Raw genomic sequence first — 25,049 nt, forward strand, 5'->3', positions numbered from 1 at the left:
AACATGTCTTCTAGCCAGACAGGAGCAACAGCAGCGTTTTGATCTCTGCTTGAGTTCCACTTTCTCAATTGCAAGTCCCAAAGATGTAAGGGAGCATATGTCTGACATTTAACAGCTACGGAGGTAGTCAAGGAGGGTGCTCGGCAAAGGCTTTCGTCTGTCTCCATTGTCAAAAACGTGCTTAATAAGCACAAGCGGCTGCACATCAGCATGTACACACACAGACAATTAAAATGCTCCTGAGAGAGCAGAACCATTGTTTATCTGCATCAAAGCGTGGAGAATTGAAATCAACAGCCACAGATAAGACATCAATCTTTCTCAGTGCGCCATGAAAACAAATATGATTACGGACAGGATGTTTTCCCCTTTAGAATTGTTTTATCTGCTCATAGCGTACCACGGCAGTAGATAACTAAAAGAGCGCTAGATATGCCCCGTGATTTTCAGGCTTAATGCCAATTTTGGCACCATGAATGTACCACTGCCAAACCTAACCTAGGTCAATCTATCAATAACACTGGCCAACAGCAAATTTTAATCATAGATGGCTTCATGTGTCCTGACATGTATTTTTTTTTATGCTGATTTTGAAAATATCTTCTGCGGTGACTGACCCACAAGGCACAGACGTTCAACAGGAACCTGTGCCTTTAAGCATGGAAACTGAGTTCAAAGGGATGATATACTTGTAAGGGTTGAAGGAGAGGAGCTTGCTACTTGCTCTGTAAACAATCAGTATTGACCAGGGAATGTTTCAGGGGAAACAAAATGCATGTTACTGAACCTGACGCTTAATTCATGAATATTAATAGTTACTATATTACATACATATACTTCTTATTCTTTTAATTTTTCTTACTATTATTGATATTTGATTTCTCAGAGGGAAAACAAAAGAGATCAGAATTAGCTCAAAATATTAAGGAATGCAAATACCATTCGGAATGCCGACATCATCAATGTGTAATCACTGGTATTTACCGCGTGAACATGACCGATGCAATGCACTCTACTGGACTTTTAATGGTAGCTTTAAAATATTAATGGTCACTAACTAGTAATGTATAATATTTTTTCATTATATTTTAAATTGGTGGTCCAGGTCAAACACATCTTTAGAGTTGTACTGTAATTACATATTACATTAACTGGCTTGACATTTTGTAGTATTGTGTAAAAATGACAAGAGGTTTAAATAGTTGCCTGCTGCCAATTTCTATTTATTAGAGCAATACATTGCAAGAAGACCCTGGGAGCACAGAGCCAGTTCCTTAGTATTACATCACATATTTTTATTAGAATTGGAGATTCAAACAATTTAGCCCAGACGAGTCATCATAGTGGAGGCTCTGCAACAATGTATCTTACTTCCTTCGCATAGCTGTTGTTGTTCTTTTGGCCACAAACCTGTGGAATCAACAGCATCTGGTTGCAGCTGAGTTGTCAGCTTAATTGTCTCTGTGTTGCATTGAAAGGAGCAATTTCACACAAATCACAATTCCTCGATCAATTGGCAAAAAGTAAATGATTTTGAAAAATGATTGTTTTCAAGACAAGCCAACACGTCAACAGTTATGTAACCGACACCTGGATGTGTCAATGTCTATTAGTGGATTGTTAATTAAATCAACACTAATTATCATTTCAATCCACTTTCTTATGTTTACATAAACAATTTCCTTGAGATTGAGGTGTGCAACTTAAACAATATGCGTTGCTTTTACTCTTACCAACAGAGCTGACGTTGCAACCCATTAACGTATTGAAAAAGGGCTTGCTGGTGTTCCTAAATTTGACCAAATATGAAAACGCACTCAGACTAAAGGATGTTCAAATTTGGGACCTGAACGCGAATAAACAGTCACTAAAACAAATGCGGTCAAATCAACCAGCAGCAGTGCACCTCTATTTTCTTTCAAAGTGTATTCCTCTGTGAGCCCCTGTGACAAATCATTCCCTTAAAACACACCAGATAAGCCTAATTTGGTCAGGTTTTGCTGGAGGGACGCTTATCTCGGAATTCAAATAAGGTCAAAATAGAAAACACAGTCGCAGACATAGAGATAATATCTAAGCGAAAAGAAAAAAAAATGCCCCGCATTCGCTCGAGAAATGAGTCACACACGGGATCTTTGTAGATGTGGTTATGCCCTTAATTGTAATTTACCTCTAGTTGTGGGGACATAAAAGTCACCATCATATAAAGGTAGAGTAAATAACTGATAAGGGCAATAAAACAGGAAAGCATTAGGCATTAATAAGAAAAACAGGCTTCAATTGAAGATAAAGCATAAATCTGTGTATATGTAGCATAATTACGGCAGAAAAAAATCTCACAGTTTCTTTCCAAATTTTCAATACAGATACATCTATTGCTTGTTTGTTTGTTTGTTTGTTTAGAAATACCTGGGAAGAAGACCTTGAGAAAAAATAATCACGATACAATCACAAAATGAGACGGGGGGGAAAAAAATTTGCATTATCAAGATTGTTCATCCCTAGTAGTTCTCAGAGACACCGAAGCTTGATAGAAGTCATGTTCTGAAGCAATGTTTGGAAAACTCCTCGACTGTGTCAAAATTGCTACCATTCAGTGTGACTGTCATGTGGCAGGAAAGGAATGAAAGTGCTTTTAACCAGTCAGTAGGAGGATAGATATGGAGTGACAAAAGTGTTGTTGAGGCCCAAAAAAATAATAACTTGCGAGTTATCTTCCAAATGCTGTTTGCAGACATGCACGGCAGAGAACCAGTTGACATCATTTAACATTACGTGCTGTTTTTGTCAGCTCATATTGTCAATCTGTTAAAGTGCAATTTAACACATCAAAAGTGGGATTAAGATTTGCCAGTGGCATCTGATTAGGTGTTAGAGATGCACGCTCACATTTACAAAGAGGTATCATTTAAAGAAAAATAAAAAAAAAGACCACCCTTACCAATTCATTTCTGTAAGGACCTGTCTTGGGGACTTGACAGTGATTGGTTCAAGTCCAGCTACAGAGGAAAGTCTCATAATTGGTACTGGAGTCCCGGATTTCTTTCAAAAGGGAAGGATAGTGGTGGTTCTTGTTGAAAATGGAGAGCTTTGGAAAAACTGCTGGTGCCATTTTGTTTTTCAAAACCTCTGTGTGACATTTATACTGAGACGGCTACAGCCGAGACTTGATCCAGACACCTGCCTTCACTTCTTGATTGGGTCTTATCAGTCACTTGTCACCTCCATGTCAGGAAAACACCAGTCTGCCCGAAAGACTCAGAAATGGAGCGCAGGAGTGGGAGGAGATCATCTTAATGCTTTTGGCATTTGCACATTTTTGATCCTCAAGCTTGAAGGTTGTGTCAGCCTAAGCCTTATTCGATTGTCTATTTTGTTTTGCAACCCACTGCCTGTCCTTGTGAACTGTTGGAGAGTTGGAAACATTTTATTGCTACAGCATGTATATGTGGCAATAAAACCTGATGTCGGCAACACAACACAAAAGGCAGGCACAGAAATACAATTTCTCAATACGTCAAATGATGTCAATTAAAGCAAAAGGAATGCTTTTGAATATCTTCTGTTCTACATGCCATGAAGGCAAAGACTGTGCTTCACAAGTAGGGATGCATAACACCAAATAAACAAATATAATGGGTTGATAAACTAATCAGGGAAAGTTGTATTTTAAATACACTTCAAAGCAAACTAAACTGTATCTGATTTATCAATAGAATAATCATTTAAAAAACGATTCGATTGTGACGGCCCTACTCACAAGCCTTTTTAATCGCAACGATACACGTACTTTTGTGGTGAAGCTTGTTCCCTTAATAGGTGGCAACAAAGGAAAACCTACAGGAGTAGACAAGTCCAAGTCAAGAGAACAAACTTGGATGTTTAACAATTTTTTAAAAACGGCAGCTAACTGACCGTGACACATCTAGAGTACTCGCCCAAAAAGGGAAGTGTTTTGATATATGCCCAAGCTGCGTAAAGCTGCGTACCATGGGCGACCGGGCCTTCTGCCATGCAGCCCCCACACTGTGGAACTCCCTCCCCGACCACCTAAGAGCACCCCAATCCACTGACTCTTTCAAAACCGGACTTAAAACTCACCTCTTTACTTTGGCATTTCTGTAATTCCTGTTTTTATATCCTGGTTGTCGTCCAGTTGTTTTATACTTGTCCTTGCTTTTTATTCTTGTTTTTACTTGCCATGTAGCACTTTGAGATTCCTCCGAATATAAAGTGCGTTATAAATATAATTTATTATTATTATTATTATATGCATAACACACAAACCAAACAGTGTCCAATTAGGCTGACACATAACACAATTGATCAATTGATAATCATGCAAATGTCTATATGACAACCAGGTGTATTGTTTACACCTGCAGGACATTTGTTTTGCAATTGCCAGGGGCATAATGAGAAGCCAGGCACCCGGTGGGAGTGAGCCTGATTTATTTTGTTTTGTGTCACATTATCTAGCTGTCCTGTCACCTCCGTATAGCCGCAGCTTTATTGGATTTCGACACTGTGGTCACATCTACGTCCACTGCTCTCAAGGGTGCTGACCGGCATTTCCCGTGGTGCCATGTTGCCCTCCCCGTGGCCTCATTTTAAAATGCCAGGTGGAACTGATGAATACTAATGGGATGATGATGTTAGCAAAATAATTTCAATGATGACTGGGAATCCCACGAGAAAAAAAAAGAATGTGTCAAACTGAGGTCTATCGTACTGAAAATTTTATTACTACAAACACATTTGGAGAGAGTTAATGACATACCAAGAAAATAGGTGGTGATATAAATTCCCAAAATAGACATTTTAGCTGATCATAACACTGAAGATTTCAATGAAAAAGGGACAATGAGAGAACAAGCAGTGGAGAAGGCGGATGGATGGTTAATCAGCGAAAAGGAGAATCATGCAGTTGGACAAAAATTGTATTTTTTGAGCCATGCATGTATTTGAATTGTTAACAGGTAGTTGGTTATATGTGTATGTAATTATGAATTTGGTCAAAAAGGGTTTTTAAGCAATATCATAATAATAGGGAGTGGAAATGATAGTCGTACTTGAGTGCATAGTGGCCGCTGAGACCCTATACTTTGCTACTTTATCCACAGGTAGGGCTCCATATATTATTATGCATTTTGTTAGGTAATGTAATAAAATCAAGGCCAGTGAAATTCGTGGCAGAGGCACCGCAACTTGGGTCATAGTGGACCCACAGGACATCAAAAAAGGCTTAACATTGGACCCTGGTCTATTCATATTAAAAAGGCTAAGAAGACCCATGGAGACAGCACGACGAAGGCTGTAGCTGCAAATGCAAGTCTTTAAAGATATCGACTGTTTCTGAGCAAGCGGATTATATTTGGTACCAGCATACCATCTTCATTTTTCTGCAGATTTCTGCACATTTTGGGCCAAAATCAATCACAATTTTAAAAATAGACCCCTTGTGCCCAGTTGGACAGAAGATACATTTTTCCTGTTCTCACAAGCCACAGCAACACAATATGTGGCAAAGCAAAAGCTCCAAATCCATCCATTCGTCCGTCCGTTTATCCATCCATCCATCCCCCGCTTCTTCTCACGAGGGCGGTGGACTTGCTGGAACCCATCCCAGCTGACTTTGGGCAGTAGGCAGGGGACATACTGAACTGGTCACCAGCCAAATGCAGGGCACACAGAGAAACAACCATTCACACTCACACTTAGGGGCAACAACCATTTGCACTCGCACTCACACCTAGGGGCAATTTGAAGTGTATAATCAGGCTACCAGGCATGTTTTGGCAATGTGGGATTATACCGGAGTACCTGAAGAAAAGAAATGCATATTGGCCGCAGCCGGCATCAAACCCTCAACTGTGACGCGACGTGCTAACTAGTGGACTATTGGGCCGTCCATTCTCCAAATCCCCCAAACATTTATGCACATACATTCAGCGTCCTAATGTTAATTTTCTATATTCAGGTGTCTTAAGGTTGCCTTCATTCCTACGTTCAGGCATGCACCCAAGTAGTTTGACAACAGATGAAAGTCCATGACAATTATAGTATAAACAGTAAATAGTGTGACAAAGCCATTTGGCTTTCCCTTTAGAGCAGGAACACCACAAACAAATATTTGCACGCACAGGTAAGCTGCTTAACTTCCTCTTTCAAAGTTGGACGAGAACGAGAGGAATAATTCAATAAAGTCCACTGTCAGTAACATTGTATCCCGCAAAGCAGGACACTGCCTGAAATCTATAATGGCAAATTAGACAGCTGTTGACTGGGATTGTTGCAATAGGGCAGGGCGTTGGGGGTGGATGTGGAACGGGAAGGTCCAAGACGAACAAACTCATCAGTGAGGTGAAAGAGGAGTGACACAGGTGGAAAAGATGAAGGAAACATTAATGTAGAGTGCTGCACCCGCCGTGATTATATTATAATGAAAATGCTATTGATCGTGGTCACTTCCTCTCAGACAGATTATGCCGTTTGCCTTTTCCCCTCTGTAGTTTGGAAGGAAAATGTAAAGCGTTAAAAGGAATCCTCTTGAGCAATGCACCACAATAACAGTGCTACCTGAAGCTAATGAAGGGCTTTTTTCATTTAGAACAAAGAAACGCCAAGGTGAATGTACGCCAATATACACACGCTTGATTGGTAAAGACTGCATCTTTTTTTCCAAATAATAAATAGCTATTTAGTCAGTTCAAGTTAACTTTTCACTCGCATGGAGAATGAAGCGTGACCCTCCCCCCAAATTAACCCTCAATGATTTTGTAGCCATTTGAGTTTTCGTAGCACGATCGACCATCTTTGCTTTGATCTCCTGGCAGATTTACCGCAACTGCAGGGGACTTGCATTCAAGCCTTGCCGGCAAGCAAACAGTCCCTGACAAAATAAATCCCATATATTACAGAAAAAAAAACCCACATTTTCAAGTCTGAATCTTTGAGTTAGCCCTTTAGTGCCTTGTCTCACTGGGATAAATCCATCAAATATAAAAATCTTAAGAGATGATCGGTGGTCAGTAGACCAATAAGAAAGAAAAGTAGCCTCAAGTACTGGAACGCACACACCGTGATATGGACCCATGGGAGACTGCGAACATGCATGAAAAGACACGCGAGACAGTGAGCTAGGATAACCATCTCACACGTGTGCGGTCTTCCTGCATTTCTAAATTAAAGATAGCGAGATAGCAAAGCCCCATCCACAATGTGGGAACTCCCAATGATTTCCTAAAGTGAAGGAAATGGATACAACAAGCCTCCCAAAGGTCAATGGTTTCTTTTTCATTATCTCTTATCACCTTTTTGGAAGCATCAGCTGTGATATACCTCTATACTACTATACTTAGTATAGACCTTTACCTTGTTCCTCACACCTCAGCTTGACCACTACTTTCTACATGGATGGGCATAATGATCAATTATCTGGTTAATTAATCATTAAGAATTTTGTGGTGAGTGTGAAACCTAGTGGTGATTAATGACTTAAGAAATGGACTTGGCTGGAACCAGCAAAGATGCTTCTGCGTGTCATGTTTGGTATTTGGCACAAGATGAGCTACACAAAAATCTCGACTGTAACCGTACTCCTCAACACTGGTACGCAAATAGGAGTTCAGATCATTCAGTCTGACTATGCTATTCCTTGATTGCAAAACTACACAGTGCTAGAAAGTGTAGAAAATTTAAGATAGCAGACTTGGCACAGCAGCATAATAACATTATTAAAAATAATTAAGAGACTTATTGTATGTCAAAAGTGTTCTTACATTTAATGCACTTGGGTGTATGCATATTGTATGGCTTATGGCTCTCTCAGCCAACAAGGTTCCGAACCCTGAACTAGATCTTTTGAACTAGATCAAATGTTTACCATAATTTCTGGACTATAAACCGCACCTGAATATAAGCTGCACCCGCTAACATGAGTGGAAACTCCTGTTTATTGATATACAAGTTGCACTGGACTATAAGGCGCAGGTGTTTTAATGTTTAATTTCCATATAGAGAATATGCACAATTATTCAAAGTTATAAAAATCATGACGATAAGCCGCACTGGACTATAATACGCAAGGTTCACAGCTTGTGCAAAAAGTAGCAGTTTATAGTCCAGAAAATACGGTACTTGTGTACACATGTGAAGGAGCAATGTTGAGGTATTTTCGTGCCAGAAATACTCCCCCTGATTTGATTACAATTTTATTTTTCTCTAAGATGATGTGAATATCATTTGATTCTCTGTTGTATTTGGACATTAAACATTTTGCACACCATTGCACATCTGAAAGAAATTAAACTATTTTACATGTTTACTATAAATGCAGTCTCCTGCCTGTTGTTACTTTTAAATATTTAAATTAATGAGCCATACTTATACATCATTCTGTATGTAGTAGTTAATTGAAACATATTTGAGTTTGTTACCCCTTTAAGGTTAAAAACAAGGATGACACCTGTGTGATGTGAGATAATTACAAATAATGCTAATGATTGTGGCAATGTTACACACGACAGTGTAGCCTATAGAATAGTAATGAGGCATCTGGTAGTGAGGTGATGGGGGGTGGGCAAGTGACATTCTTCTGTTTTATGTTTTACTCATTCAGTTGTGGTCTACATAAAGTGGAACAGCGATGCTTTTGTTTGAATTCCTCGTTTTGATAGCATCACAGGTCCCTCTTTTATACTTGCTCTGCGGTGCGGCTCAGAGCAAGCCATTTTGGTGCGGTCTCTTTAAATGCAAATGAGCTACTTCGTACCCCACTCCATTCTGGCCGCAAGATGTGCGCCTCCCTTTCCGGTCGACATATTTGTAGTTTTTCAGCCGAGGTAGCGTTTACTTGCGCCACAAACTTTTTGATTGATTAAAAGATGTCAACGGCATAAGGCTTGTCCATACATACGTAACAAATGACAAAATAAACCCCTAACAATATTTATGAACACATCCTGTAAACAAGCACCGCATTCAAGTTAACCAGTAAGCAACTGCTAGCGGCAAGAAGCTAATTAATGCATTTAAGACATTATTGTTTTCCCCAAGAATAATACATACCTTTGATACAATTCTTCTTATATAACTAGTCAAAATACACCCACAAGAGAAAACAGAGCACGCAGCTCTAAAATCAGCAGAAAGACTGACGCTAATGCTATGAAAACAAGTGCATCATAGACACACAATAATTTGAAAATGAAATACAGTATATTATTTGAGTGTCATCTCATGCTTACCGCTTTACTGTGTCCGTCGTTTCCATAGATTGAAGGAACTGAACCATCAACGAAACAAAGTCTTTCGGCGAATCCTTCTCTATACTGACACAAGATTTCTGAAACACTCGTCCTTGAACAAGCAGGACTTTGACCACAGATGTGGGAACACTAATTGAAATAAAATTTGACCAGACGCTTCTTTGAGGTTCTGATGCTGGGGGACGGTGGAATGAGTTGTGTGGATTAATGCTTACAACAACGGAACATTTTGATCTCCACTTCGGCATCCTTGAGTTGTTTGGACTACAAAAGTCTCTCCAAGTAATAAAGATGGCAGATTTGCGAAACTGTTTGGTCACACCCATTACCTTGTTTGGTGGTTCCGCCCCAATGGAGAAAACTGAAAGGAGTAAAACATAGCCCCCAAACAGATCATAAAAGTATCTCTGCAGTACCTGGAGGGATAGATTAGACTTTTCTACAATCTTGGAGGCACCAAGTACACAATAAAATGAATATAAAACCAAAAAAAGTGGATTTTCCATGATAGATCTCCTTTAAACTGCCAGAAACATTTTGATGCTGGGGCTCAGAGCACTACAGCATTTCTTGACCCTGAGAGTGCTCGTGTTTTTCTGCTCATGTTTTGACTCGGAGTGTTATGGAAACAAAGATTTAGTGTGACATTGCTGCTGCCAACTTTTGCAAGACAATGTCGAACACACAATTAGTACACAAAATAGGGCAAAAGGTTCAGTGAGTTGGTCTTCTTCAAAGAAGAACAACACCAGACACACATTTTGTTTTATGATTCAATGCTGGGAGAAGAGAGTGGTACTCTCAAAGAAGTGCAAGTTTGACTAGTTTCGGAGCAGAGTGACATCTGACATGGTGCGCAGCTGTCAATCATTTTGCTCCTGGTAGCTTGGGGCTCTACCTTTGATTGAGATTTTGTCTAATGAAGAGCAATCAAACAATGATGCCAATGATGAATTTGGTTGCTCACAATGCTCATCATGAGAGAACCACATCACACAAATGTTTAATTGAAAACAATTGGTGAAAATTATATAAAAGAAAGAGAATACTCAGTGTCTAACTACAACTACAATTCTACAAACAGTGCGTGAGCATTTGAACAGTTTAACTCCTTATTACTGCAGGGGTTGGCTTTGAGCCCGGGCCCCTAGTATAATTGTTCTTTGGTTTGTATCTGTCATGACGCTTCTATAGATCTGCGGCCACCGTCACAAACAAAAGCCTGCGGCCTTCATGGGGGTCACCATTTTCTTTTCAGTAGCTCTCACAACCAGCCTTTGTTCCTTACGGCGCAATCTGGAGATGCCATTAGTGGAGAGGGAGACAGTGATGTTTAGTGACAGCCAACGACTCTTCTGGTAAAGAAAGTGCCCTGAAGTCATCAGAGTGTCACACACACACAGCCAGGATACACATGGCCCAAGCTGAGTCCACCTTTGTTCTTGCTATCTGTGGACAGGAAACTAACTCTGTGAGGGGGGTGGCGTCAGGTGGGCATCATGCGCCACAAGCCCCGTTGTGCCACCGCACAAAGCTGACAGCCCTGCTTGTCAAACACGCTGCAGGACAACACAATAGGAAAATTAGCACAGAAACGCGTCTCTGATTTTGCCGCGAGAGGCACTTTTTGTCTTTGCATTACGCTTGTGACGACTGTCCCTGACATTTATGGCCCAAGCTCAAAAACATCCAGAAATTCACCAGGCGGCTGGAAGGAATGATAACGAAGGCGCTACATGGCCTGTTTGGGGCTGATAACTCAGACTCAGCATAAATCAAACACCTTCAGGCCATTCAAATAATTTGTAGTTGGGCATCATATGTTGAGAGGGGGTACAAGAAATCAGAGCAAGAATGTATCACCCATCCCAAATGAAATGTGCAGACATGTCAAATCATATCTTCCCAATGAATGACTCATGCTGTGTTGCATTACTTATTAAAGGCGGCATTCAAATAAGTTAGTTTCACCACTGCAAATTGCCCACAACTGTAGCGTTTACAACTACCTCATTTCCAGATGCCAAATGGTGCGTACCTTTTTTTTTTTTATTTCTGCTCCCATTTGGTACCGAAATGTATTTAATGGCATGTTGTCTTCTTTCTCCTGGGGCTATTTCTAACATTGGCCAACACAGAGTAAATCAACTTGTGGTTCATTTGTGGAATGATAAGAAGACAGTGTGCAGACAATACCACAGACCACTCTATAGGCACTTAATAGCTTTGCTTGGCTGCCTCATGCTTATGGGACTTGGGGGGCAGCTGTTTGCTTTAGGACCATCAGGCTGTGGAGGCTCCATGCATTAACAATGGCTTAACACAAAATGGCACCCAGCTAGAGATGTACAGGGGAACTTTGATTTAACGGACGGACTGACTCAAAACTCCCATTTGGACAGCACCAGTTCCAGAATTAGATGCAATTCGCCACAATGCCAGAAAATGGCACTGATGTCTCCCAGCTTACACTGCTGCTGTCATAGATAAAACAGAATGACAGTAGACTAATGGCAGGCTAAAAAGTGGGCCAATGTGGTGGCGACTGTCCCATCAATGATAACAGGAAGCATGGACTTAGCTTCGCATAACCATAAGTACGCAGCTCAAAAGCAGCGTGTAGTACCTACTTATTCATATCTAAGGCTGTTTTTAACACGGTGCTCGTCATGTACATGCTATTTTTGGTACAATACCTGGTTGTTTTATGTCTATTTTTTTATTCAAAAGGGAGGTCTATAAAAGAACCGTTAACATTCAGGCCAGATGCGTGCCATTAACCCACCACTTCCATACTAACTTCAATTTTAAGGGGTTTGTTTATGTTTATAACCATTTTGTTGTGTAATGGCCATTTTTAGGTCACAAAAAAAGTACTTTGATGTCAAGGACAATTGGCTCTATCGGGCAACCCCTTTCTCCAACTACTCTGTTAAATTGAGGTTCCACTGAATACAGTTAGCGCGGGAACGTTATGACACACCATTGCGCTCATTACTAGAAGTGTGTTTGAGAGAACTTTTTCAAGTCAAGATTATCAAATGAACACTGAAGGCTGTAATGGAGAAAACCACACAAAAAAAAAATCGCATTTCAGCATCTCGCTCAGTTAAATGAGTGTCTCCACACTCAGGGCTGAGAGAATCGACTGATTAATGTAAATGGAATGTGAAAGGTAAGACAAGCCTGATAAAAGAGCTGAAGGGTGCTGAGCTAAAAGCACCTTTTGTAGATATTAGAATCGTTATCTAAGTTAAAGAGTCTTTTATATCTACATGGGACTGAATTTAATATTCAGCCTATGAACACGGGTGGGACAAATCCTTTCTTGCAAACTGGACAGGGACTGGGAGACTTCCACAGCTGAGTGTGCTGAGCTAAAAGATGCCAATGATCTGAAAATGATCACTTCTCTGAATTCTGATCAAAAAGTGATGGATTTCCTAGTGTAGGAAATGACAGAAATCTGATGGAAAAGTATAACAAAGGCACTTTCGACAATGACATTTGCAACAACAATCAGCCTTAGCCGGATGAGTTATGTAATCATCCCTTTAGTGGAAATGTCAAAGCAAAGCCATAAGCAGCATATGTGGCAGACCACGAAATTAGGTTTGTAATGACAAATCCGCCCAACTTTTCAACCAAAAAATTATTCTAAACAAATGGTGGTGGGAGGGACAAGTCTATAAATGTTTCTCTAGAAAAGGGGGTATCAAACTTTTTTTTTTTCTACGGGCCGCATTGTAGTCATAGCTTCTTTCGTAGGGCCATTATGACTGTCAACCCAAACACATGTATCAGCACCTCATATTATATACAGTAAAAGCTACAAAACAAACTGACAAATAACTTGTTTTCAAATCAGACGAGTAAAAACAGGTCAAATATCTAAAAATATATATATTATTAAAAGTGAAGACAATTTGCAATTCTAGTAATGACACAAGAATTTGATGCACAATTTGTCTTCGCGGGCCACATAAAATGATGTGGCGGGCCGTATCTGGCCCCCGGGCCTTGAGTTTGACACCTGTGCTGTAGCACTTGGATATGGATCTCATTTTCTCTAGTCTAGACCAGCAGCTCAAAGACAAAAGTAATGAGAAAAGAAACCGGCAATACGTATATTAGAGGTAACAGCCGCAGTTTAGTGTTGTTTGTGGCAGCGTGGGGTTTAGTTTATGAGACATCAAGTTGATCGACTTACTAGTTAGTGTGGGAGTTGATGCGCATTTATGTGAGGATGTGCTGTTAGTCAAAACAACAAAAAGATAGCGGTCAGACTGTGGAGGTAAATTAAGGATAGCATCACTTAAAATGGTCCCAGTCCCTTTGAGGTTGCTTCTTTAGCTTTGTTTACTGAAATTCATCATTTGAAAGGCAAAATGGAAAGAGGAGAAGGAATAATGTTACAGGAAAATATTTTCCTGAGTCTCTCAGAAATATTCAAAGAGACAAAGGTCTTAATACATAAATATTCCATTGTCGATTATAGTTTTTGAGGACAGTCAACCTTTGGAAGCCAGATCTGTCAGTCAGAAATAAGACTGCATCATCATTTTTATAAGCAGAGCAAAATCTCACAAAGCTTAAGTGATACAATGGAAACTACTTTCTCTTGTAGAAAAATTAGCAGCACCCAGTAAGCCTTTTCTTGATAATATAGTTAAGAATATTCGACTACAAACTGTTGACTCCACACTTCACTGTTAACTCCTTAGGCTAAACACAATTGAATATCCTGCTCAGTATTCATGAAAATCAACCTTTGGCGACATTTACAACCGAGATTTTGGGATTAATTTAAGATCCCTACAGCCCACTGAACTTGTTCTGGAAAAGGGCAGATGCCATTAAAAAAAAAAAACGAAACATGAATTGTCTGATAGAGTAGCCAGGAGCAGTCTGCAAGGGCAGGTTACATGAACAAAGCAAGGGCAGTACGAGTAATAGAGAATTCATACACTGTATATACACTTGAAAAAAAATCCTTCTTAATGTGGACTTTTTATTTGTTTGTCTAATAATACAAATAGTTGGTGAGCACTCATTCCACAATCACTCCTTACCTTCTCTGAATTTCGTGAGAGGCATTGGTGTAACAAGTACTGAGCACCATGAAACTAGAAAAGCTCTCTGTAAATGAAACCCATTTAACATTCATGTGGAAAAATGGAAGTGAAAAATCCTCTATTGTATCATCCATGAGTGACGGGATGCTCAGAATTGAGTTTAAATGTGCCAGACCCGTGCAGTATAAAAGGATGAATGAAGTCATTAGAGGAGCCGATAACAATATCGTATGACCTGAGTTCAGTGGGAGGCCCAAGTACATTAAATCACTGCTTGAAAGTGGACACCGACGTACATTCATTAAATGACTCCCACATAGAACAATTAGATTGTTTTCTGTTATATTGTTGTTTACGAGACATTTGCTGTCTTTGGTGTGTTTCAAAAACTAACACTGAACAAAATCAGACCTCTTAATTATTTGAGCATAAAAAAAAAATGACAAAACTGCTGTGTAAAAGCTCCCTCAAGGCAGTAACAGGACTCTAGGAAGGTGTCCAATTAGGATAAAATATCAATAACCACGACAGTGGTGCTGGTGACATCATGCTGTCTTTTTGTTAAAAGCACCAGTGTGTCTTTTTTGCCTCATTAGTATTGCATGTCATGCTGATCTTACTTTAAGAACCGACTGCCCCCAGCAGACCCAAACCAAGAAGTGCGTTCACTCAAGAAAGGCATTAACACATGGATGCCTAAAGGATAGTTGTCATATGCCACGGCCAATATAATTTCTAGAAAATCTATACAGATAGGGGGACCTTCTTCTATGGAACACTAGCTTGATGACCATGTGTCTTCAAAAAAGACCTCTCACAATTTGCAATCTTTCTTGTTGTATTAAAAACATCAGTGTTAGATTGTTTCACTTGATGGAACATTGTTGAGCTATCCTGCTTTGTCAATATATTTGTTAGGAAACATGACCAAAACCACTCACTCCCGTTTAGAATCTCATTTTGGAATCTAAAATACTTCCAAATAATGGAGGATGACTCCATTCATTTGTCTATCTTCCGGGCTTCTAATTGCCACAATATTTGTCACATATGCAGATACTGTTCTGGCCTTACCTTCCGTATTCTCCCTCGTTGCTGCTTCATTCCCTCCCTCGTGTTTGTCATTGATCGGCTAACATGAATCGAGGGTTGTAAACATGTTTACAAGGGCCTGAACCTTTGTGAAATTATCTTGAATGCTCTTATCTGAATATCAAAATAATGATATAGCATTCAGCCTTCATATAAACATACGCTTTAAGTACATCGACCCACAAGTACACACACGCACGCACAACTACATAGAGGTACACAACTTTCATGTAGCTACAGAAAGGATGTAATTAGGCTCTATAATTGATTGGCTCACATTGTAAGAGTCCATTTCTCAATTCTTCATTCTACCTGAAATGAATGCTCAAACATCAGCAGGTAATTATCAAAAGCAAGGCTAATGTACAGATGCAGTGAATTTTAAGCATGCAAGGAAGCACACCCGCGACCTTCATGAGAATGAAGTGGTTTGGATAATGGATGGATGCAAATTGTACACTTTGATTCAACATAAATGCATTGCCAGTGTGGATTTAAAAGTAGGGGGCCTCAATCAAGAGCAATGCACTTTGCAGATAGCGAGACAGGTCCAGTCCCAATAGCAACAGGATGTTGCCATCATTCATTGCAATGCATTCAACATTTTTATTTCGAATCCCAATGTTCCTGATGGCCTTGGCAAAAGAAATATGCTGCCAAACCTCTAATCTGTAATGTTAAAAGCTAGTTTCACAAATGAAAACTGGAATGGGACTTTTTTGGGGAAAACAATCTCACAAGACCTTCGGTGATCAGTGACACTGCTTCCTCACACATCTAGGATAAATGATAAAATGTTTGTTTCATGGAAGACAAATCTGAACAGGACAAATGTTTGAAAATGAGTCGAAAATGTGCAACGGATAACGATTTATTATGGATGCAACGTCCAACTGTCATTAAAAAATATCACCATATGAACCTCACAGAACAATATTGATCATTATAGTGTGGGGAAGTTGGCAATACAAGAACGAAAATCTCACGATACGACATAAAAATGATATTGTAAAAAAACAACAACAACTCAATATTGAAAACAAAATAGTTCACAATGCTGTGTTCAGCTGAACCGGGCAAATTGTAATATTTTGTTTTGTTTTGTTGACAGAGATGTGCTGCTTTTAAAACCGATGATATTGTGGCAGTTTTGATATTGCAATATCACAAATTGTTAATACAAATTGGTACGTACCTACAATTAAGTACTGATTTGCTGAGCTATAACATTTAGCTCTTTTTTCCCATCTCAGTTGTCTGAAAATTTTGGCCGCGGCTGAAACTGGGCCCAGTAACGGACTTAAGCCAAGTCCCACTGCCTTGGTCCATTTCTGCCACGACAGGTTGCAGTTGCCACTAAAGCTTGCCTACAAGCCCTCCCGAAGTGTTTCCGGGTGTTATTTTGGCTATAGTTTCTTTGCCACGTCCACGCGAGACAGCGTGGACGTCCAGTTTCCTACAGAGGATGATGTCGCAAGGCACGGTGAAGGTGAAAAAAATAACGATCTTCAAGGGGAATCTGTGCAACACACTGCTGTGGCCACCTCGGTCGACCACGATTCCACCAACCAAGGAGGGGGAAATTGTCTCAATTGTCTCTAGGGCCAGTGAGAGAGATAGCTCATTGCTCGGCAGGAGCAACATAGAGCGGGAATGCACTTGATTGACAGCTGAAGGTCACACAGTCCTGCACCGATTTGTTATGATTTTGGAGCCTTATGCGATTTGGTATTCATTTGAATTTGGTAGGCTTGTTAAGATTCTTATCTGTGGTGTGTCAAATCTACGAGGCCTATTTTTTGTCACTTTACATGGTCTTTTACCAACGGTTTCTTCCCCTGCATAGCAAAACCTGCCGCATAGGCTATAATGTGCTCTTCGAGTCAGTGCTCTGTTGACTCAGTTGAATTGGCTTCCCTAAGGCATCTGTGCCTGAACACATCGACATAATTAGAAAAGGTCATTGCGCCTCCTCTGTCTTGTCAACAAAATCACTTCAATATGACAAATTCAGGGTCAGGCAGCAACAGATCTCCCTCAGATACCCTTTCCGATCGAGGCCCAGCAAAATGCGACTGTCTCAGCAGACTGATTTGTGATTGATTTTATTTGTATTTTTTTACCTTTTGTCCTGCTAAATAAAGGGCATCATATCAATGAGCTATACAATTGCAAGAAGGTGTTTTTCTGTAAGGTTGAGGTAGCAGCATAATTGCTGTCTCTGCTATTTTCTCGATACATTAACTTGCTTTGTTAACATTATGTCTAATATTTTCTAAAGAGACTCATCTTATGTGAAGGATATACACTAGCAGAGAATTAGTAGCTCAACAAAAAACATCTCGGATGCATCAAAATAAAAAACAACGACAACACTGATAACTGCCAGTTGGAATCAATTGACCTTCAGAACATTCCCTACATTGGATGATGAAGTGGAAGAGGCTTTCACATCGCTCCCTGGTGGCCTCACTAAAGAACTATTAATCCATGCCTCTCCATATTGCATTCAGATTTGTTTTCCCCTGTCCGCCGCGTGGCCCGAAGTAAAGGCCAGAAGAGAACCCAAAGGAGCGGACACGGTGTTATGATGAGCTTCACCGAGACACCTTTGGGTTCCTAAGCACTTCTGCAGACAGTGACTGATGGCCAATTAAGCATTTGTAGAAGACTATTGATCACTTGGAGTCCCAGCATTTGGAACATCTAACCCACCACTCGTGTCCACTGCATGCTGTGCAACCACAAACGCACAACCATTTTGTACTATACAACACAGTTAGGTGTAGATGGTTTGTCAGGAATCCAACAAAGGTTAAACAATACAAATAGTGAATGTTGTGCTAAGTGGCCTGTGTCAGAAAATATTAACTTATGTTCAACCGAAGGAGCACGTTTGCGATATTGGAAAATATCTTTGGAGACACAATTGAACGGGGATCTTTTTATTTAATCTTTGAATATAAAAATAGAACCTTGTAGTTCTTAACATATTGATGAGTTTAATCTGCATTACCAAAATCAGCAGCAAAATGTCCACGAGTCCAAAAATTTAGAGTTAAAGTTGCGAGACCTAGTCATTGTGAAAACTGTAATGTGACAAAAATGATCATTTATCACCACCATGACCATTTATGAACAATTCTGAGAAATAATTAATTGCGATTTTGTTTCCCCCTTGATATTGTAATTGCAATTTGATGTGACATTTTTCTCAAGGTATAAAATATTTTGATTTATATAAAAATGGGTTGTGTGTGGGTGACACCACCAATCTAGAGATTATATCAATTAATAAAATGCACAACAGAGCCGACTAATCAACTGAAATAAAGCAGAGTGCTTGTTGTGGTAGAGAGGTTGCTTTTCATAATTGCAGCCTTTGCGATTTGAAAATTGTATTCTACTAAACTGCAATTCTGATTTTAATTGTATTAATTGTTCAGCCCTAATTGACAACATTTTCCACTTTTGTTTGCCACCCTTCCTGAATGATGTTATCAAGTACACTTTAACAGGAGCACACACAATGAAACCTCCTAAAATGCCACCATGGCGCTCTATTTCATTAACTTGCAGAGGTTCGACTCATCTCACATGAGAGGTTAGGGGTCACTGCTATACCAGCCAGAAACACAAACACGCACACACACATGTAATGTGATGTGCTGAATTTTTAGGAGGAGAAGTCAAGACCTAAGCATTCTCACATGGATTTGGATTACACAAATGTGGTAATTGAAACAAAAGGGCAGAATTTGACAAATGAAGCATGTGGGCAAGGCATCTGCATAGAAGGCAGAAAAACAACACCAGCCCTCTGCAAGATTTGTCCTCCATGTCCTCACTGACCTCCTCAAAACTGCTATTTGGCAACGATAAGCAACGAGACAGAACTCGCTGAAAGATAAGGTACCTGGGTATTTGTCACCCAATGGAGCGTGTTTCTCTATTGTTTCAAGCTGACCTGTGCTGACACGCACTGTTTACCGCTTATTCATTTGTGGTGGACTATCATCTTAGCATTCATTCATCACACCAAATCCACACACCCAATAACTTACATTTTTGCATGTGTCACTGTCAGGAAGGGGGGACATTTACATCAGCGTTAGCCACAAATTATATTAACATGAAGTTGAATATATAAACACAACCAATTTGATCATTTTCAACCTCATATTCCTTTCACTAAAATATTAGTTTCTAATGTCTAATTCTGTAAACAGCATGAAAATGAAATTAAAGGAAATGTGTACTCCTGAGAAAGGGGAACGTTTTAACACAACACTTCCAAAGTGTAATTTTCGAACGCTGAAATATTCTGCACATGTACATACCAATTTATTCAGTCAAATCCAGCAGTTAAAGAGAAATAATCCCCGCCTCGGTGCATCACTCTTTTGGATGCATGTCTCATTTGAATTCATTTCCAATGACTGGAGGGCAAAAAACTAATGAATACTGCTCAGTACATTGGTGAGTAAATTATTTTATCTTTAACTTAGATGGTTTGAAAATGCTATGACAAGATAGTAAATATATTTGAGGAAGGATGACGAGGATGGCACTGCCAAGAGAGAGAGAGATGTAGAAAGCTGTAGAGAGCTGTAGAAAGACCTTTGAAAAACAAACTATGCAGAAGGACAAATGAATACATACACACAAACACACACACGCACACACAAACACACTGACCAGAAGCATTTCCTCACAATAAATTGTGTTAATTTCATCTTTCTTGAGTGGAGACAGAATTATGCAATAGATGTCTGCCTGGTGTCACTGGATCGCCACACACTTGCATCATCACAAAAAGTACACTCTGTGGAAATTGCATCCAATTCCCTTGCTCCTTCCAGACAACAATTACTTGGCAACACTCTCATGGGGTGCAACAGGAGAAAAAAAAAAAAACAACCCACCAACGAAAAATCCCATCTTTTTCCCTCAACTTGGATCTCTGGCCCGTTTTTAATGTGAATTGACAGGCATGAAGCAAGTTAAAAAAAACGACTTGCAAGAACTAAGGGGGGGGGTGACCGATCATGAACTGAGGTTGCACTGTGTCATTAAGTTCAATCAGAATTTTATCTTTGAAAGTCAAACTGGAATTACGCTGAGCAATTATAAAGTCTATTTGACCAAATCTGGGATCCAAGAGCATCATGGATTATGGTTGGCCACTCTCCATGAAAGTACACGACAGAACATGCATGCAGGCAAGCAAATGCATGGAGAAACTTTAAAACACATACACTTTGCATACTGAAGTAAGGCAGCGCAATACTTTGTTCCTGAAGCTCAAAGTGTACCCCCTCCTCACAACAGTGCCAAAGTAGAAAGTGCTGGGCTAGCTAAAATCTAGACTGACAGGCCTACCTTTATTAGTGACTGACTTATTTTTCTCGGCAAAAGAAAAAAGACAAGTCGGCTTTTGATACGGGCGAGCGCCGAGTCAGCAGCCTTGTCTCTCACAGGATCGTTTGACTGATCTTAGTGGAGACCGCCGTCCCTGTCCTGATGTAGGAAGAATTGGCTACCATATTACCTGCGATCCATTTCTGGCTCGCGCCCTGTGCTATAAAAGAAGTCTGTTGGGAGTAAGCACGCTCGCATTGACCTAATATGTGACAGAGATTGACAGATGCTCAGGATAGTGTGCCTAGAAATCTGATCCAGGTGACGGGCACTGTATCTGACGTTAAACTCCCCGTTTTCCTCCACATGAAACACATGGGAACATACGTATCCTTGCATGCGTTGAGGGGAAGGAAAAAGAAACACCCTGAACAGGCTTGCGAGTCAATCACAGCACAAACATAGAGTATCAAAGTCAGAGCATGTCACTCCAGTGGGATTTTAGAGACTCAACCTGACCTTAAGCTTCAAGTCTTTGGACTGTGGCAAAAGCTCACAGTGAGGGAGAGAAAAAAAAAAAAAAGAATCACGTGGAAATGAGCCAAAGAGGAATCACAGTGAGCAAACAGGATCATGCCACTCATATTTGAATCAAATGCATCCAAACTGCTCCTGAGATTGGTAGACGTGGTCCCTGGGGCATGCCTGTTTATTTAGCCCTACTATATTCCTAATTAAACACTAATTGATGCAAGAGGAAAAGCCAGCCTAATTCATCATCTCTGTGCCCCGAAGCAAGGCAATCACACAACTTGAACATCTTTGTTTTCGGCCCAAAGCAAGGTTAATAGTTGGGAACAAGTGAAATCTCCTTGTTTTTGGGACACACACGAGTGGTTTTTGATTGAAATGTAAAAACAGTCGTGAGTAGGATTGTATTGTCACAGGCCACAGAAAACTGAATGAGACTTATTATAATATATTGCCATGGTGAACAGATAGGCATAATAATAAGAGTCCTTTGTTAACTCAAGATGTTTGAATACACGAACAAAAAAGGATGCCAATGTATTGTTCGTTAAAATCACTCAAGTAGTGGATCTCAAGGCAAATGCAGATCACAGACACATTCTTAGGTGTCAATGAGGAAGCAAAAAAATAAAATAAAAAAACTATAGAAAAATCCAATGCCTCTATTTTTTTTTGTCATTTTTGATTTTGTGGCCTTCTGCATTGTGACCACATTTGATATAACATCCCTGCTCGGTTTTCAGGAAAAGTGTGCATTTGTGAAAAAAAGGCATTTTCAAAGAAAAAAAAAAAAAACCAAGTTTGCTTTGAGTTTTCAGTCAAATTTAAGTTCGCCGTGACTTAATCACCACAAAGAGTTAAGTTGAAAAACGCCCAGTCAGGTTAGAGCAACCTAACAATTTTGTACATGAAAGCACATTTGCATGCGACTGGCAGCGCTTGGCTAAGAGGCAAGCCCATAAAACGCAATTCATCAGCGCAAGTCGATGTTCTCCCAACTCCGTAAAGCTGTCAACGTGCTGCAAATGCAGCAGGATGGAGTCGTGCATGCTTTGTGGGACATCCGTGCTGCAGCCACTGGATGGAGGGAAACAGACTAAGAATGTCTCCCCTTATTAGCCAGCTGCTACTGCACATTTACTGGGGTAAAGCTTGTTTATGTGACAATAAAGGAGCGCCGTGTCACTGTGCATTGTCATTCATTATACAAGAGCCATCTGGTCAAAGCTTCATTGAGCAGTTTTGACACAGTTCAGCTACAATTTGTGGAAGGAAATGAAACATGCAACGTGATTGGAATGAAGGAAATGAAACGTGAAACGCGATTGGAATTAATCACATTTGAACATTGCCATTGCGTGTGTAAGTCGTGCATCCAAGTTTGATCCGCGTCACCACGTGAGAGCATCTTATAACCTTGAGGGTGACGGTGAAACAATAAAATGACCCTTGTGTTTCGTGACACGTCGCCGCTTCCACACGCAAAGACATATTGAAGTTGACATCGGCGTGCACTTTACCAAACGTAGAAAAGAAGAAAAACAGAGAGAGAGGAACTTACCGCTGCAGGTGACGCCGGTGAAGCTGAGCCAAAGCACAAGAATCTTAGCGCTGAGTCCACAACGGACAAAGCGGCCCACAAGAAAGGGCATATTCGTGTTTTTTTTGTTTGTTTTTTTTAATTAAGTTTCACAAGACAAGCGAGTAGAGACAAAAGGTGAGATAACGTCCGGAGTGTGTGATGAGAAGCACTTTTACGACGACGCCGAAGTGTGTCCCTCAGCACATGTCCTGTGCGCCCATCCTCGCGCGTCTCCGGTTGCTCGCAACAACGAATCACAGGTGTGGTACATCAAATGATGCCTTCCTCCACCCGCAGAAATCTGCTGTTTTGTCCCAAAACTGACGCTGTCATCTCCTTCACTCCGAGAAAAAAAAAAAAAAAAAAAGCCTCTCCCCCCGCACTTGCAGAGAGGGGAAGGTGCGCACTTTTCTCCCCACTTGACACTGGTCGAGCGAGAAAGTAAGCGATGCGGCCAAAATGCTAGAAATGGTAATAACTGGCCTCAGCGAGACAACATCTGCTTGCGCAGCAATGCTGGAGTGCTGAGAGACAGAGAAGGTAGTAAGACCGTCAAGGCTGAAAGAGGAGCGGCAAAACCAGGAGCGGATAACTGCGAACGTGGCCACGGAGCGACCTAAACACGCCCAGTCAATCGGAGGGAATAAAGTGAGGAGTCAACGTTTAAGCATAATGTCATCAATTCCAACAAATAGTTCAAATTGCTCTTTTACTACTGCGACAGTTTATTAAGCATCCTATAAGGAGCGCATTTGCACTTTCAACCGCACTGAAGTAGGTGATCGTTCGGATTTCAATCAGTTTGAAGCCCTACTACCCCTATATATTGACGCATGCATTGGCCGGGAATCGAACCCGGATCTCCCACGTGGCAGGCGAGAATCGTACCATTGGACCACCAATGCTTGCAGCAACATAATCACGAAATGGTACATATACTCTGCATTCAAAAATATAGATGCCATGTTTAGTTGTATAGGTGTGAGATACAACAGCGTTTTAAAGGCCTTCAAAGATCAGCATCATCACACACAAAAAAAAATCATTGGTGGGAAAAGGGAAAAACCTTGTCAAGGATGGAGGAATCCCCCGTCCAGGATGTTCAGGCTGCAATGAGCAACATTACACACTATGGTGTCACATTATATTGTTTAAAAAAATCACGAGACCACTTCTTTGTTTTGTTTTTTTAACCCCAGAAATGAGTAAATATTCACACCCTCCCTAAACCTTTTGTAGCGACTCTAAAATTTGTTTCAAATTATATCAAAAGTACACCTCTGCATAACCTTTTGATGAACATAAAAAACAAAAAAGAAACAAATACTGCATAAAAAGAAATCTCCATAGTGAGTGCTTTTCAGTTCACACATTTTGAGAATGAATTTCAACTAAAATACATGCATCCATTTTCAATCACCTGGTGAGCAGGAGCCCCACTAAACTTTTGGCAAAGGGGCGTGGTACACCCTTGACTGCAAGGTCACCAATTGCAGTGCACATACGGTAAAAACAAACAAACACACAAACAAACAAACAATTCACATCAGTGATGGATTTAGTCTTCAATCAACCAAATATGCAATTTTTTTAAATGTGGGAGGAAGCTCAGAGACAAACCACGCAGACAGACAAAATATCATTAATATTTTGAGTTACTTACATGGGATGCATTATTTATTTTGTTCTACTACATCCACAACAAACAAACAAAAAGACACGCTCTTAAAACTGCTGGATCGAAAGTAACACAATTTGGGTGAAATACAATATCGATGCAGTATCCCAGCGCTGCATCCAAAAGGGACAGAGACAATCGTCAGCACAATGGGTTGAGAACTTGACCCAGCCAAGATTTCCTTTGCACTACAGGCAAAAAAAAAAAAAACAACAACAACAAACTGATGAGTCAAAGGTACCAGGGAGTGAGGTACCAGGTTATCAAGATATCTGTGGTAATACTAAGAATGCTACATGAAATATACTTCAACTCCAGTCCACAACAAAACTGTCAAAAATGACGACCACCTTCAGCTCTTTAAATCCAATCTTCTACCCAATCTACTGGGTCAAAAATAATGAACCCAACCTTGGGTAAAAATGACCTAATTTGTTCAAAATTCACAGGTGCCAAGCAAA

The 25,049-nt window shown here is 40.2% G+C and overlaps 1 protein-coding gene and 1 non-coding gene across 4 annotated transcripts in view; both read right to left on the reverse strand.

Moving 5' to 3' along the window:
• Positions 1–23,141, reverse strand: part of unc5a (unc-5 netrin receptor A) — a 133,012-nt gene extending 109,871 nt beyond the window's left edge. For all 3 annotated transcript variants that reach the window (XM_085904167.1, XM_085904158.1, XM_085904150.1), the window contains exon 1: positions 22,890–23,141. In XM_085904167.1, coding sequence (XP_085760293.1) covers positions 22,890–22,980 — 91 coding nt within the window. In that variant the 5' untranslated portion in view covers positions 22,981–23,141. The remainder of the gene's footprint in view (positions 1–22,889) is intronic.
• A 603-nt stretch (positions 23,142–23,744) lies between these two features.
• Positions 23,745–23,815, reverse strand: trnag-gcc (transfer RNA glycine (anticodon GCC)). The gene has a single exon. It is a non-coding gene; the product is annotated as a tRNA-Gly (tRNA).
• Positions 23,816–25,049: the final 1,234 nt, after the last annotated feature.

Source organism: Syngnathus leptorhynchus, chromosome 2 (genome assembly GCF_054491065.1).
Source record: "Syngnathus leptorhynchus isolate UIUO chromosome 2, UIUO_Slep, whole genome shotgun sequence".
NCBI classification, from domain to species: Eukaryota; Metazoa; Chordata; class Actinopteri; order Syngnathiformes; family Syngnathidae; genus Syngnathus; species Syngnathus leptorhynchus.